The sequence below is a fragment of the Podarcis cretensis genome, assembly GCF_951804945.1.
Source record: "Podarcis cretensis genome assembly, chromosome: 7".
Classification (NCBI taxonomy): domain Eukaryota; kingdom Metazoa; phylum Chordata; class Lepidosauria; order Squamata; family Lacertidae; genus Podarcis; species Podarcis cretensis.
Window position 1 is genome coordinate 94,498,980 of NC_137176.1, and position 14,996 is coordinate 94,513,975.

The 14,996-nt window shown below is 53.0% G+C and overlaps 1 protein-coding gene across 2 annotated transcripts; it reads left to right on the forward strand.

Moving 5' to 3' along the window:
- The first annotated feature begins 1,676 nt into the window (after nucleotides 1-1,676).
- Nucleotides 1,677-14,322, forward strand: MAPK15 (mitogen-activated protein kinase 15). Of its 2 annotated transcripts, none has more exons than XM_079984340.1 (14): nucleotides 1,677-1,831; nucleotides 2,016-2,114; nucleotides 2,685-2,714; nucleotides 5,596-5,686; nucleotides 6,817-6,947; nucleotides 7,289-7,452; nucleotides 8,593-8,732; nucleotides 9,372-9,429; nucleotides 9,554-9,691; nucleotides 9,900-10,005; nucleotides 10,628-10,892; nucleotides 12,306-12,460; nucleotides 12,954-13,100; nucleotides 13,697-14,322. In XM_079984340.1, exons 1-14 carry the CDS (start codon nucleotides 1,760-1,762, stop codon nucleotides 13,919-13,921), a joined length of 1,821 nt encoding a protein of 606 aa, XP_079840466.1. In that variant the 5' UTR covers nucleotides 1,677-1,759; the 3' UTR covers nucleotides 13,922-14,322. The 2 variants fall into 2 exon arrangements, with proteins under 2 accessions (XP_079840466.1, XP_079840467.1); XM_079984341.1 differs by having other exon boundaries at nucleotides 12,957-13,100.
- Nucleotides 14,323-14,996: the final 674 nt, after the last annotated feature.

Genomic DNA, 14,996 nt, shown 5'->3' on the forward strand with positions numbered 1-14,996 from the left:
GGCTCCCTGGCCCCTGGCTAGGTGAAATGGGAGGGTGGGAGGCTGCATTGCTGGGAAAGGGTCTCCACCTGCAAAGGCCACCTAGTGCATGTTTCTCTGGCACTCCAGTGAGAGCCACTGATATCCATCCTGAACAAATGAGCTTTTCACTCATGACTGCCCACCCCACCACTGCATCCAAGCTGCAAGTAAGCTCCTCTGAGACCTTGGCTAGCCTCACACTGACTTCTAAGGAGGTGCCAGTGGTGCCCACCCCAAATGCATAAGACAGGATTCAATAGATATTTGTCTCCACTTCAACAGTTAGCATTTCATGTCCAACTATAAGAAATCAGAATATGGAGAATGAAATCAAGGAGGCATTCAAAGGAAGAAGAGTTGTGGCAAATGTGTCTTCTGCTCATGGCAAAATTTCCAGTCCTCCTCAAGGACATTGTCCTGGGGCTTAAGTGGTGCCTGGGACCAGGGTGAGAAGCAGTTGGGGGATTCAAAACCAGCCACAGCGCCATCCAATTCAACAAGTATTTACTTAGACAAATGGCAAGGAAGTCCAAAGAGACTTTATTTCAGAAGAGGAAACTTCTCAAAAATCAGAAGGTGAAAGGCAAGCAGGTCACAGACAGTGAGGCTTCGGAGTCCCAGTTGCTGGAAACTGCAAGAGGGGACAGATTCTCTTGCGCTTGGTCATGCTTGCGGGTTTCTTATTATGGGCGCCTGTGTGGCTACTGTGAGAACAGCATGCTGGACTAGATGGGCCTCCTTTAGCCTGACCCAGCAGCAGACTATTCTGTATGGGGCGCTGGAAGGTCATCAGTTTGAATCCTGTTGCTTTGTCCCAGCTCCTGCCAACCTAGCAGCTCCAAAGCATCCCAGCGCCAGGAGACAGGCACTGCTGTGGTGTCCCATTGTGCCAGATGCGCTTCAGTCCTGCTGGCCCCTTGACCCGGAAGTCTCTGCGGACAAATGCCAGTTCCATCAGCCTGACAGTGGAGATGAGCTCTGCACCCCACAGTCATATTCAAATGGACTTAACCGCCCAGGGGTCCTTTAAAAGGTAAAGGGTAAAGGGACCCCTGGCCATTAGGTCCATTCGTGGCCGACTGGGGTTGCGGCGCTCATCTCGCTTTATTGGCCGAGGGAGCCGGCGTACAGCTTCCGGGTCATGTGGCCAGCATGACTGAGCCGCTTCAGGCGAACCAGAGCAGCGCACGGAAACGCCGTTTACCTTCCTGCCAGAGTGGTACCTATTTATCTACTTGCACTTTGACATGCTTTTGAACTGCTAGGTTGGCAGGAGCAGGGACAGAGCAACAGGAGCTCACCCCGTCGCGGGGATTTGAACCGCCGACCTTCTGCTCGGCAAGCCCTAGGCTCTGTGGTTTTGCCCACAGCGCCACCCGCGTCCCTTACCTTTACCCCATTATGTACAGGTCTCCGCAGAATGCGGGGGGGGGAGGCAGTGGTGTTCACAAGCACAAGAGCAGACGCTCAGCAGGCAAGTCGAGGCTAGATCAGGGAAGAGACCGGGACAAGAGGATGCCAGCGCGGCTGATGAGCAGCGTCAGGGGGCGGGGCGAGAGCGGGCGTCTCGCCGCGTCTACAGCGCACGCGCGAAGCGCCCTTGAGAGGCGCTCTCGGCGATTGGCGCCCGCGAGGGGTCAGAGGGCGAGGGGGCGGGGAAGGACGCTGCGTCCCGCGCACGCGCTCTCCCGCCTCGGCGTTTCCATGGCAGCCGCAGCCAACGGGCCGCCGGGCGAAAATGAGCGCAGCCGCCGAAGTGGAGGAGCAGGTGGCGCGGCGCTACGAGATCAAGCGGCGCCTCGGCAAGGGGGTGCGTGGGGCGGGGGGGTCGCGGCGGGCGGGGGGGGGGTCGCGGCCTGGAGGACAAGCCCCCCAACCCCCCCTGTCGGCGCGGGCGGAGCCAGGATTTCGGAGGCCCCCGTCTTCCTATTGATTAACTTGAGGGGGGCTCTGCCCCCTTTGGCCACTGACGCCCCCCCGCTCCCCCCCCGCAGGCCTACGGGATCGTCTGGAAGGCCGTCGATCGCAAGACGGGCGCCGTCGTGGCCGTCAAGAAAATCTTCGACGCCTTCCGGAACCGGACTGACGCTCAGGTGAAGCCCCCCCGCCCCCGGGAGGCGCCCACAATTGATGGCGGCGCAGCAGGGGCTCGACTAGAGGACCCCCGGGGTCCCTTCCGGATGCTGTGAGAGAGAAAGGGAGAGCGAGAAACTTATCGCCATAGAGATCGGAAGGAGTTTAAGGGCGCGGGCGCCTGAGGCTCTGAGGCGGCCAGATGCAGGTGTCGCTCCAGGCAGGACCTTGATTCGGGCTGGGAGAGTCGTGTATTTTTGCCCGGGAAACAAACCCCCCTCTGAGCGAAAGTGACCAGAGGGAGTCGAGGAGGGATGAGAAGAACGGCTGCTGCAGCACCGTTTTAGAGCTCTTTTTAGCAATCCCAAGGCTCAAATAATAAATGGCTATATTATTATTCTTGCAGTTACTATTGTATATAGAATCGTGGTTATTATTACTAAGTGATAATAATCCCCAGCTTGGCAAATATGGCTGCAGGGCATAGAACATGTGGGGCATTGTGGAACGTTGATGTGCTTATTGCATGACTTTACTGGGACCCTGAGAAGCTACTCCGACCTCAGCCAATGGTATGTGTTTCTTTTCAGAGAACCTTCCGGGAGATTATGTTCCTTCAGGTAAGCAATGACTGTCTCTTGGCTTTTGGCCTGCGCTTCTGCTTCTTCCAGAATGCCCTTTTGTCTGCGTGTCACTGGGGGCAACACTGGATTTCTGTGGTTACACATGTATTTGTTACAGGGAAATTGGAAGGGGTTTGAGACACCCCCCCCCATGAGCCTTGCCTCTCCACACAAAGAGTCTCCGCTACACAAATTTTCACTCACACAGGTACCACAGAGATATTTCCCTGCCTTTCACCTGTCAAACCAAATTCTCTAGTGTCAAGAGAAAATAACAGCAACATATCTGCAAAGGCATTGCATCTGCAAGTGGAGCTCAGCTCAGTTTGCAGAAGGAGCCCGAGACTCCCGGCTGAGCCCCAGGTATCCAACAAAGGAAAACAGAGAAAGTGTCAATACCAAATGCAGCATTTCGCTGATAAATGTATCTATGTACTGGCTCAATGGGAAAACTTTAGAAATTCATAAGAAATCACTTGTTGTAACAATCTTCTCGGTTCGAATAGCATTTAGGACCCAGGGAAGTGAGGTATAAGGGAAGGAGTGAGTGAGCCCACCATAATCCCTGAGATGTACAGTCATGTCTGCAGGGCCTTCCAAATGAGATGACCCCAAGAGCGTCAGACAGATAGCCATCTCAATCACAGTACCTACCCACCCCATAGTGGGATTAAGACAAGGGGTGTATTTGACTTGACCCAGGGACCAGGGAACTGTAAATAGTTTCCTTTGTACTGTGATGGAGTGAGTGTGAAAGGCTGTATTTGAGTGAGGGGAATGCCTGGATCTCAGGTTCTACCCAAGACTACATCTTTTATGCGACATATCTATGATGGCTTGATGATGCATCCTAAGATTTATTATGGGAAACTTTGGAAAACATTGAAATACTGATGTAACCCATTGATTGAGGCTTCTGGCTGCTTCATCTTTGTATTAGTGGGAAGTCTTGTTGCAACAATAAAGATCAGGCCTACTGGCTGCTGTTTTGCTTCTATCTCCTGGCTCACGTTTCTTGCTTGTGACCCCGACCTGAACCTTAGGGAGTCAAGATTAAGCAATGGTGGGGTGCTCCATGGACTCCTTCTTACATATTAGTTTGGCTTCATGCCCCAGGTGGGAGGGAACAAGTGGGATTCTGATGCTTCAACTTCAGTGGCTACTTTTTTACTGGTGAGAATATGAAGCCGCTTTCTGCTGAGTCAGGCCATTTGTTCATCTGAACCAGCCTTTCTCCACCTGTGGGTCCCCAGATGTTGTTGAACTACAACTCCCATCACCCCTAGCTAGCAAGGCAAGAGCTCAGGGATGATGGGAGTTGTAGTCCAACAACATCTGGGGACCCACAGGTTGAGAACCGCTAAACCCAGTAGTGCCTGTTCTGGCTGGTAGTGATGAGCTAAGGTCCAAGGCAGACATCTTTTCCAGCCTAACCCTCTAACACCCTTTTAACTGGAGATGCTGGGGATTGAACTCTTGAAAATGCAAAGCAGCTACTCGGTCTCTTAGCTCAGGCTCTTAACCTTCCCTTTTGGGGAAGTGGGCAGTGACATCTATATATGTCATGTTCCCCTTCCCCACTTTCCTTTTGATTTTTCTTCTCCCCTTCCTCTCTTACATATCCACACAGCAATGAATAACGCCAGGGCACACTTCCCTTCAGTTGTGCCGAATAACTGGCAATTGGGAGAGAGAGAATTTGGTGCTAGGAAGCCACATGGCTGCATTCTGTCTGTGTAATGACGCCTTTGCAGTAGCTGCTGAAAAAGCTGCTTGGGGGCAGTGACAAGCATACACAGATTTGCTGCCCCTACTGATAATTTGGTATCTGTATTACCAAGCTTTTTATGCTTTTGAACTAACTTTCACGTTAAACAAGTACATGATTGACTTGAGTGGTAATTAAAGCAATATACAATCATAGAATCTTAGAGTTGGAAGGGACCCAAGGGTCATCTAGTCCAACCCCCTGCAATGCAGAAACCTCACCTAAAGCATCCATGACAGATGGTCATCCAACCTCTGTTTAGAAACTTCCAAGGAAGCAGAGTCCTGTTCCACTGCTGAGAAACTTACTGTCAGAAAGTATTTCCAAATGTTTAGTTGGAATCTCCTTTCTTGTAACTTGAAGCCATTGGTTTGAGTCCTACCCTCCAGAGCAGGAGAAAACAAGCATGCTCCCTCTTCCCTGTGACATCCCTTAAGATATTTGAAGATGACTATCACATCCCTTCTCAGTGTCCTATTTCCAGGTTAAACATACCCAACTCCTTCAACTGTTCCTCATAAGACTTGGCTTCTAGCTACTTGAGCATCTTGGCTGCCCTCCTCTGCACACGTTCCAGCTTGTCAACATCCTTCTTAAATTGTGGTGCCCAGAATTGGACACAGTATTCTCAGTAAGGTGTCTGAAACACATTCTGTTGTAGCTTTTCCCAAGCTGGTGCCCTCCAGATGTTGTTGGACTCAAACTCCTTTCATCATCCCTGATCATTGCCCAGGCTGGCTGCTGTGGTTGATGGGAGCTGGAGCTCAACAACATCTGGAGGGCACCAGGTTGGGGAAGACCACATTACAATTGTCAAGCATATTCGCTTTGGCAGAATATTTATTACACCAAAGTTGGAGTTAGAAAACCATCTTGCTGCAGATGAGTAACCAAGACTTGAGGAGGGTACCTTCTCATGGGAACACCTGTGAGTCAGTGCCAGGCTCTTTCTCTGCAGCCGCCAGATGAGTCTTCCTGCATGCAAACAGCGACTCAACCCACAGTCCCAGTGGTGGTTTTCTGTTTAGAGTATGTTGGGCTCTGCTAGCAAGCTCTCTGAAGAGTCCTCAAGAGCAACCGTCATTGATGGGCAAGTCTTTCTTCCTGCAGGAATTTGGAGAGCATCCAAACATCATCAGACTCTTGAATGTCATCCGAGCTCAGAATGACAAGGACATCTACCTGGTTTTTGAGTCTATGGGTGAGTTTTTAACTTAGGCTTCCTTCTTGTGGAGAGGACCTTGACAATGAGGAGCAGGAAGCCAGAGTGAAAGTGCATGTTGAGCAGAGCATTTTGAGTGCAGGGTAAATGCTACCAAGGGAGGGAAGTGGAGAAGGCTGAAAGCAGCTGGCCCACAAGCTTGTAAACAAACAGCCCACCAAGGCCAAAGGGGGAGATGCCAAAAGGAAGGTCCCCTTTGGGTGGCTCATTTGGGAATAGCGAGGGCAGGGCTCCCCCTTCTGTGATCGTGACATGGAGGAGTGGGAGGCAGGCACTGCAGAGTCTGTGCTAAGTGTCTGTGTGCACAACTCAGTCTCGCATTGTGAGTGGGGGCTGAGGGGAGCTGTCGCTCTGGTGAGCACTTCAGTCAGTGGCTCTTTGCCACACACATAAATAGCTAGGAAACAGCTACGTCTGGTGCGAGTATAGTAGCAGCATGGTGGGGGTGTTGGAGTAAACATGGTTAGGGGGCATGGACATCCTGTTACTGGCTATCCGTAAGTTATACCTGGGGTGAGGGGAGACCCGTGGATGGTTTATAGGGGGTCCTAATGGATGACCTCTCTCAAGGGGGGAGCAGGGGGAGTGTGGCCCTGTTGCCACTGTTGGCTCTCTCAGTGGCCTTTGATGCAATTGACTGCAATACCTCTTGGCATTCCTCCCTGGATTAAGAGCTGGGGGCACTGCTTTACAGTGGTTCCACTCCTACCTGCATGGCTAGTCTAGGAGAGTCTCCTTGGGGCACTGTGTGTCTACCTCCCCCACACCTTAGCTGTGCAATGCCACAGGGCACTTTTTTATCCCCAATGCTATTTAACATCTTCATGAAGGCGTTGGGAGCAATCATCTGGAAGTTGGGGGCACAGGGTCATCACTACACTGATGACACCCATCTCCATTTTGCTGTTAAATCTGCTCACAGGTTTTCATTCAGAGTCCTGGGTTAAGCTCTGAGATATTTGTGACCCTCTTAGCTGAATCCTTTGGGGTAATCCTTGCAGGCCTGGGTTTGGAGGCAGTCTAGCAGAAGGGCCAGGGTTTGTGGTCTTGGGCTGAATGGTCAAGGCAGTGCCAGGCACCCACTGCTTCTCTGCTGTTCCCCGTTTCAGAGACCGACTTGCATGCGGTGATCAAGAAGGGAAATTTACTGAAAGATATTCATAAGTGTTACATCCTGTATCAGCTGTTAAAAGCCACCAAATTCATCCACTCAGGAAACGTCATTCATAGGGACCAGAAGGTACATGTGTGGGAAGGACTTGGGCTCCAGCCATACGTTGAATTAAAGGGGGGGGGGTGAAATGCTGTAGTGGGTGGGTCTTCCTCGTTCCATTTTCTCTTTTATTACATTATTACACCTCCTTCCAAACAGCTCAGGATTCATACTTGGTTCTTTCTTTGCCTATGACGTAGGTTGGTTTGAGAGAGAGTAACTGGCTCTGGATCACCCAGTGCACTCCCTGGGCAAGCAGGGATTGAACTTGGGTGTCCCTGCTTGTAACCTAGGACTCTAACCACCACACAGACAGGATGGCTGATTCTTGTGTTCTTTCACTCCCCTGATACCTTTTCCACATGCAGCCTTCAAACATCCTGCTGGATGCAGACTGCTTTGTCAAGTTGTGTGACTTTGGACTGGCCCGTTCCCTGTGTCAGATCCACCAGGATCACGACAGCCCTGCCCTGACGGAGTATGTTGCTACCCGCTGGTACCGAGCCCCTGAGATTCTGCTTTCCTCTCACAGGTAAGGAGGGTGCCTCCAGAAGCCTCGGAGAGGCTGAGGAGCTTGAGTCTGTGGCTGCTGTTCACAGCCTCCCATAGGCAGACAGGCTGGCTGAGGGCCAACAGATAGAAGCTGAATCTTGGCAAGGCAATGGGAGTGGGGGGTCCTGTGTCAGGGAGTTGGGGAGCCAGCCTGTTCTCAATGGAGCTGCCCACTCCTGAAGTAGCAGCGTGGTGGCTTGGCAGTCCTCCTTGGTCTGGATTTGCCACCGTTGCTCCTCCTGGGTTGAGCTGCCTTTGCCACGCTCTGGTGACCCCTCAGCCGGACTCTTGTCATGCTGGGTGCAATGTGCTGTTGCTGGCTTTGCAGGTGGCATGCCAATCCAGAGCCGTGGCACCTCCCCTTGGGGAGCTGAGCTGGCTGCCTACTTGCTGTTGGCTCCACATGAGTGTGTTAGTCCCAAACCAAGAGGACCCAAGTCCCTAGAAGTCAGTCTGTTCTCACATTTGCCCAGCCAGGCCTTGCAGTTGGTGGGGGAGGCCATTCAGATGTCCCATCAACAGGTGTGGCTTGGTGCCCAGTGGTGGTGGACCGGGCCTTCTCTGCAGTGCCCTGACCAGAGGAACTCCCTCCCTCATGGAGATGGTGACCCCCCCCCCACCTCCCATCTGTCAGAAGGTGAATGAAAATGCTCTTCTTCACACTAGCTTTGTGGTGAGGACTGTGGAAGGAACGTTACAATTAAAGTGCAGCTGAACTGTTTTAATTCTTGAACAGTTTTACTGCTTTTGATTTTATATGCCGCTTCACGATCTTTTGTGCTTTGCCCTGATGAAAGGTGGTCTAGAAAAACAATGAAATACATTTCTTCCTCTGGGGGCACTAGTGGCATTGGGGTGCCAGGCCCAAGGGGCACTGGCAGGTCCAGATCCAGCCCCAAAGTATCCCTTGTTTGGTGGGGGCCTGAAGTGAGCAGCTTTTTGCCAGTACACAAACACCAGGGAATAGGAGTGATGTGGAAGGAAGAAAGGGAAAGGAAGAAAGCAGGATCAAGCACGTCTTCAGGACGTCAGGTCTGGATATCTGTGTTGAGGGATGCCAGGAGCCCTTGGATGTCAGACTCTTGAGGCCCAACATGGATGTCTTCTTCCTTGCTTGCAGCTACACGAAGGGTGTGGACATGTGGAGCCTGGGCTGCATCTTGGGCGAGATGCTCCTGGGGAAGCCTCTCTTCCCTGGCACATCCACAGTCAACCAACTAGAGCAGATTCTGCGTGTTGTTCCTGCTCCCTCCCCAGAAGGTGAGAAGGTTTTGCGGAGGAGGAGAGCCAGCTCAAGGAAAGGGGGACCTTTGGAAGTTCTGTGGGTGCTGCAGAGAGTGTGGCAAAGGAGTGAAAAAGTGCCCAGCCCCCTCTCCGGCTGCAGCTACAGAACTATACTTTTAAGCCAGCACCAAATGAACTCAGCTCCATGTGGGACTGCCCTTAGGGCTGCTGGTGCAGAATGTGACGGCTAGACTGCTGATGGGGAGATCTGGTTGAGAGCATGTGACACCCTTGTTAAAAGAGCTGCACTGGCTGCCCATCTGCTACCCAGAGAGATTCAAGGTCCCTGAAGTACTTGGGTCCAGGGTGCCTCAGGCATCGCCTGAACCCTTAGAACCCAGCTCAGTCACTGAGATCATATGCAGGAACATCTATGGTCATTCCATGAATTGGTGAGGCTAATTTTACAACATCTGTGTCATTGGCCCAGTCCTGAGGGGCTGGTTGACTCCCAGGGCCCACCTCTGCAGCCCTGCCCTCCTGCTGCTGCACTGTGTGTGGTGTTCTGCTGGGAAGGAGGGAGAGAGCAAGCAGAGGACGGGTGAGCGGCACTTCCCTGGCTGAAGCGCCTGCCTCCTGTCCTGGTGAGGTTGACTGACTGCCTTGCTGTTGCAGATGTGGCCGCCTTCCACTCCGACTACAGAGCCTCCATTATCGGCCGACTGAGCTGCCAGTGAGTGTCTTGAGCAGCCAGTTGCTCATGGTCCTGCTGAGAACACGCCCTCCAGGGCTGGGTGGGGTGGTCTGTCTGTTGCTTGCAGGTGGGGAGCTGCTGTGTGCCTTTTCTCCAACTGTAGGCCACAGGTGGCTTTTGAGGAGCTTCTGCCCACCTCCACCCCCACCCAAGCCCTGGACCTTCTGAAACGGCTCCTGGTATTCAACCCTGAGAAGCGACTGACGGCGGAACAGGCATTGGAGCACCCCTACGTGCGACGGTGAGTGTCTTGAGGACTGGCTTGCAGTGGAGGCATCTTGGCCTGTGCTGGGTGGGGAGTTGCCCATCTTCTGAAGGGTCAGACAGACATGCTTGGGCAAGTTGCAGCCCATGGGCCAGCTGGTCAGGTCCTGGTGCTTGGCTAAGGGCCAGCGTCTCTCCTTGGTGCCAGCCGAAGGATCTTGTCTCACTCCATGTGCTCTTGGCAGGTTCCACTGCCCCAGCAAAGAGCCTGCTCTTGACTACAGTGTGGTCCTCCCCCTGGATGATGACGTGCAGCTCTCTGTGGCTGAGTATCGCAATAAGCTCTATGAGGTAAGACTCCTCGTGCACCCCTAAGACTGAATGGGCTGCTGGCGCCCTTGACCTGTGTTCACCACAGCATCCTCCAAAGGGACTTGGGTGGGTAACCACTGTGCATGCCAACATTGTGCATGGCTTTCCTGGCATGTGCAGCCTCTGCTGAGTCTCCAGCAGAAAGGAGTTCCAAGGGTTGAGGGGCAGCCACTGAGAAGGCCTACTGCAGGTCCGCCTCGGTGCTTAGCCCCAGCAGGTCAGGGGCTGGAAATGAGCCTAGGGCACTTTGGCCCATCTAGCTGCCTATCCTGACTGGCCCCATCACCTGTCTTCTTCCTGGACCTTTGTGGTTGAGATGAAGCATGCACCAGACCTTTTCTTCCTCTTGCTTAAACTTGCTTGAATTGGTCTTTTCCTGCCACAAGTTTCTTCTGCTCAATATTCCTAGCATCACATGAGTTGGGAGAATTCCAGGTCATCTAGGCTGTCCCCTCTCTGCTCAGTGGAATGGTTGCCAGTCCTCTCCTTAAGTATTTCCACTGCCAATGCATTTCTGTACCTGCCATCCAGCAAAAGAAAATTCTTAACTGCTCTTGCCATACTGGTGATTTGAAACCTGATCAGATCTTCTTCTTTGCAGATGATCTTGGAAAGGAAGGCCAGGAACCGCCACCCTCAGAAGCATCAGCAGCCCCAAAATGAGAACCTCCAGCCCAGTCCCCCTCCCAAAACGCGCTGTGAGGAACAAGGGGTGTCACCGCCCCTCCCGTCAAGGGGCTCCCCCCAGTTGTTGGCACCTTGTGAAGCTTCCCAGCAGAGGGCAAAGGAGACCAGGAGCCTTGGCCGCCTCAGGCCAGGGATCACAGCCCCCCTGTGCAGTCCTGCCAGCCACATGACCAGCCACAGTAGGTGTCCCCTTGCAACTGTGCCTTTGGCTGGGGTGAATGGGACGGACACAGTGCCCCAGAGCACCTTCCTCCGGCTTGTGAGGCTGGCCAGCCTCTTGTGAGATTGCTGAGAGAGGCGGGTGGAGAGGTGGAGGACTGTGGGGCTCCAGCCGTCCCCAGCCAGCTTCCACTACGAGGTTCTGCTTGAAAAGCCTCCAGCCCCTGGGTTTCTGTGAGGCCAGGAAATAGAGGAGGGCAGCTGAGCGGTGTCCCAGGACTCCCACTAGTCAAAGGCTATTGAGGGAGGAATTTGTCATACGTGTGTCATACTTGTGGAGGAAAACCTTAAACACATTGCAGAGTTCCCCAAAATAGACCAGAGGCAATAGTACTTCATTCAGCAGAGCTTTCCTTGTGCTGAAGGCAAATATAGCATAATGGTTATCAAATCCAATACAATCAGGATTGGCTCAGTCCATGCAAAATCCAGTTGCAGCATTTATAAACTTAGCTCATAATAAGACTAAACCTTAGCACTAAGCATCCTATGTATAGAAACACCACACGGAAGAGAGAGAGAAGAGAAAAGAAGAGTAAAACCCAGGCTCCTTCTGGCCTATATTTATAGTCAGCATGACCTTAATTGGAAGAGCACTAATTCAAAGCAGCTGTACTCAGCTTCTCTGAAGGTATAACCCAAACAATCATTAACCCTTCTGCCTCTTCTTGTCACACACAGAGAAGCTTCTAGTAGCTTCTAGAATTAATCAGAATACAAAGATCTTTACATATGAGATCAATACTTTCTGCACTAAGAAATGCAAACTGACAGAACTGGCCTGCCTTCTAGGGCAGGAAAGGCTCACTGAAAGGAGGAGACCAGGAGCAGAGGCTGCCTGGGGGGGGTGCAAAAAGAACACCTGCACCCCAGGAAGCCTTGCCCTTGTCCTGTCTTGGCATCTCTAGTGCCAGGAGAAGCTCGGTGTGGGCGTTCTGGCAGGACAGGCTGTGATGAATTTATTGGCAGGCTTTATCTCGTCCTTTTATTCTGCTTAGTGTAATAATTCAATTGTGTGTATGTTAGCAGAATGCAAATTTTAAAAGTGAAATAATGCTATAGGGATTTCCCCACTGGCTTGGCTTTCTGGGTTGCCTGATCTGCCTTACAAAGATCTTGGGGTTCCTGCTGACCACCAAGACACCCCATCTTTCCTCTGCCAGTCCAGGAAGGACCTTTGCTCAGGCTTGCTCAGAATAAGTTGCTTGGATGTCATCATCCTTTGCCAAAATAGCAAAGGTGGTGCCCAATGGAGAACCAAGAGAGGAGCCTCCCCCAGCCCCCGGTGGATCATTCCAGTCTGCCTGGGGCACTGAGCCTTCTCTGTGGCCTTTTCCTTCCTGAGTGTTGTGATTCAGGCTCTCTCATTTCAGCACATAGCCTGGCTCCCAGCAACATGGCCAGGAATCGCTCTGCACCACTCCTGCAGCAGCCGGCTGCTGCCCTCAGCCAGAAAGTGGGGAGGCAGGCGCTCGCCGTACCAGCCAGCAGCCCACCCCCTGCAGCAGCTCCTCAGACTATCCATGGCGTGAGTAACTTGGTTGTTGTCTTCCTCTTCTTCCCGTGCGCAGCCCCTTCAGAGCAGGCGGCCAGCTGGCCAGCTGCAGGAGCCACACACAAAGCAGCTCTCCAGCAACACTGACGCTCCAGCTGCTGCAGAATGAGCCCACCTGCCTCCCTCTCTCCCCCACCCCACCCCTACCACGCTAGGGAGGCAAGGGAGATGCAATGAGGTCTCCGCCTCTTGGGTTCACTGCCTCCTAACTGCCAAGCCGCTTCTTCAAAGCCCTTCTGCTCCATCCCCTTCTGCCCCAGCACACGGCCCCACCTGCAGCATGGGAGTCATGAAGCATCTCTGCCTTGTGGCAGGAGGGTGTATGGGTGGCGAGGGGCAGCTTGATCCTTTCTCAGTGATGGCCGTTGTTATGGGAAATCTCCTCCCAGTTGCTGCAGCTGCTTTGCTTCCCCCTTCTCTACTCTTGAGTCAGGCAGGGTTCAGACTCCACTTTGCTTTGCTTCAGCAGGTGCCCAAGGGCCTGGAGGTGGGCAGAGGCCAGGCAACCTCCTTCCCCAGGCCCCTTTCACTGTGTGCTCAAGCCCAGGAGGCGGCTCTTCACCACCACCTGATGAGGAAGGAGGGCTCCCCCAGGAAGGCAGCTGCTGGCCTGGTGAGTGAAATGGAGCCTCTTTCCTGCCCTCCCAACACTTCATTCCTGGCTTGGGGTCCTTGTGTGAAAGGAGCCGCTAGACCAGGAGCTCAACCAGCCAGGTGGGCTGCAGGTGGAGTGGGCAGTCAGGGCGGGCTACAGGTGGATCTGGGGAAAGCCTGCAAGTTGATTCCTGATGGCTTCTAAGGCTGGGAGATCTTTGTGCAAAGCAAGCATGGGTAAGGAACTGAAGAAGGCAGACTATGCTCCTCTACATGGGGAGACTGGGTTGCGATGGACTAGGTTTCTCTGGTCTGGCAGGGAGGCAGAGGAGGGAGGCAGCAACTGGTTTGACAGGTCTGGGACTCCAGCCGTGACCGTGGCTGCAGCTGACTCCTCTGACACTGGGCTGCTTATAAGGTGCAGCTGTCTGGCCAGCTCCAGCTCTCCAGTCCAAGACTGGCCAGGAAGCAAAGGGGCTGAGTCTTGGGAGCCGCCGGGTTCAGCTCAGACCTTTCCAGTTGTCCCAAATGGTATGTTGAGGGATGCTCCCCGTCCCACCAAGTGTTCCTGCTCCCATCTGCAGTGCCCCCACAGCTCTCCTGTCTCTTTTGCAGAATCCAGGGAGCTCCGAGGTCCACAGCAGGGAAGCTCGCTCATTTCTTAAGCCCTGTAAGAAGATGTTCCGGGCTACAGCAAACGTGGGAATGGCTGGGGACCCAAAGGCCTGCCTGGGCAGTTACTCCCAGTCCTATGGGACCATCTGCAAGTCTGCTCTTCAGAGTCTGCCTGTATCAGACACTTGCCAGCAGGCAATAGACCACAACACCCAGCAGCTTTGACCTTCCCAGCCCAGCTCAGCCTGCTCCCAAACTGCAGAGCCAATCCTGCAACTGCCCAGGGCCTGAAAGGTGGAGGGAGGGAAGACGGGCAACCGCCTACCCTGCCACTCAGGACAGTTGAGCAGGGTGCTCTTGCTGCAGCACAGTCTCTGCTCCCCTGACTAAGACCTGCTTCTCTTCCCCATTTCAAGCCCTGAGTGTAAAACCACTCTGGGAACCACCAGAGACAGAGAAAGTGCTGGCTGAGACCCCTGACCCACCTCCCTGTGTGCCTTTGGGGTCCTGGGCCACCTGCCAACGCCTTTCTGCACTCTCCTCTCTGTGCCCATGGCTACAGCCTTTGGACTTACCCTTGTAAGGGTTTTTAATAAAAGGAGTCTTTTAAAAACATCTTAAAATAATCCATGAGAAAGGACTTTCTTGGTTATCTGCTGTAGAGGGGAGTGAATGGAATAAATACAATAATTTTGATTTCTGCTCTAAAGCTAAACAGCTGGAGCTGTCCCCACACCCCCGCCTGCAGCTTTTCTGGGTGTTGGTGCATCTGGATTCTGAACTGCTTGAGTGTGTGCAGAGGGACAATGTCCAGGAAAAAAACATGCCCCAATAGTGAACCACAAACTTCCCACAGGAAATCAATTGCTCCTCCATTACACTGAATTTTCTTTTTAATTGTTAGCTGTTTGGTTATTATTTTAATAGAAAAGCAAGGTACAAGTAATTCAACTAAACTGAGTGTGCCCAAAGTGTTTTGCACACTCATGGGATGGGGTCAGACTGGCATCTGGGTGTTACCTCCTCACCTCCCCCCCCCCCCGTCTTCTTAGGCCCAGGCTGAGCCAGATGCCACTGCCTTGCTCCCAGCCCCCTGACTAACCCAGGCGCTTCTACTGCTTGGGGCTGAGGCCAGGCTCTTTAGGAAACGAGCTGCTGCACTGGGAAACTTGGGGGGGGGGTGCTGTCAAAATGAGACCAGGAAGGGTTTGCACCTGGCACCTTTAGCCTGCAATCCTACAACACCCTTCTGTGCACATTGGGACCTGCATTTAAGGAGAGAGGCCTGGGTGTGTGCTAT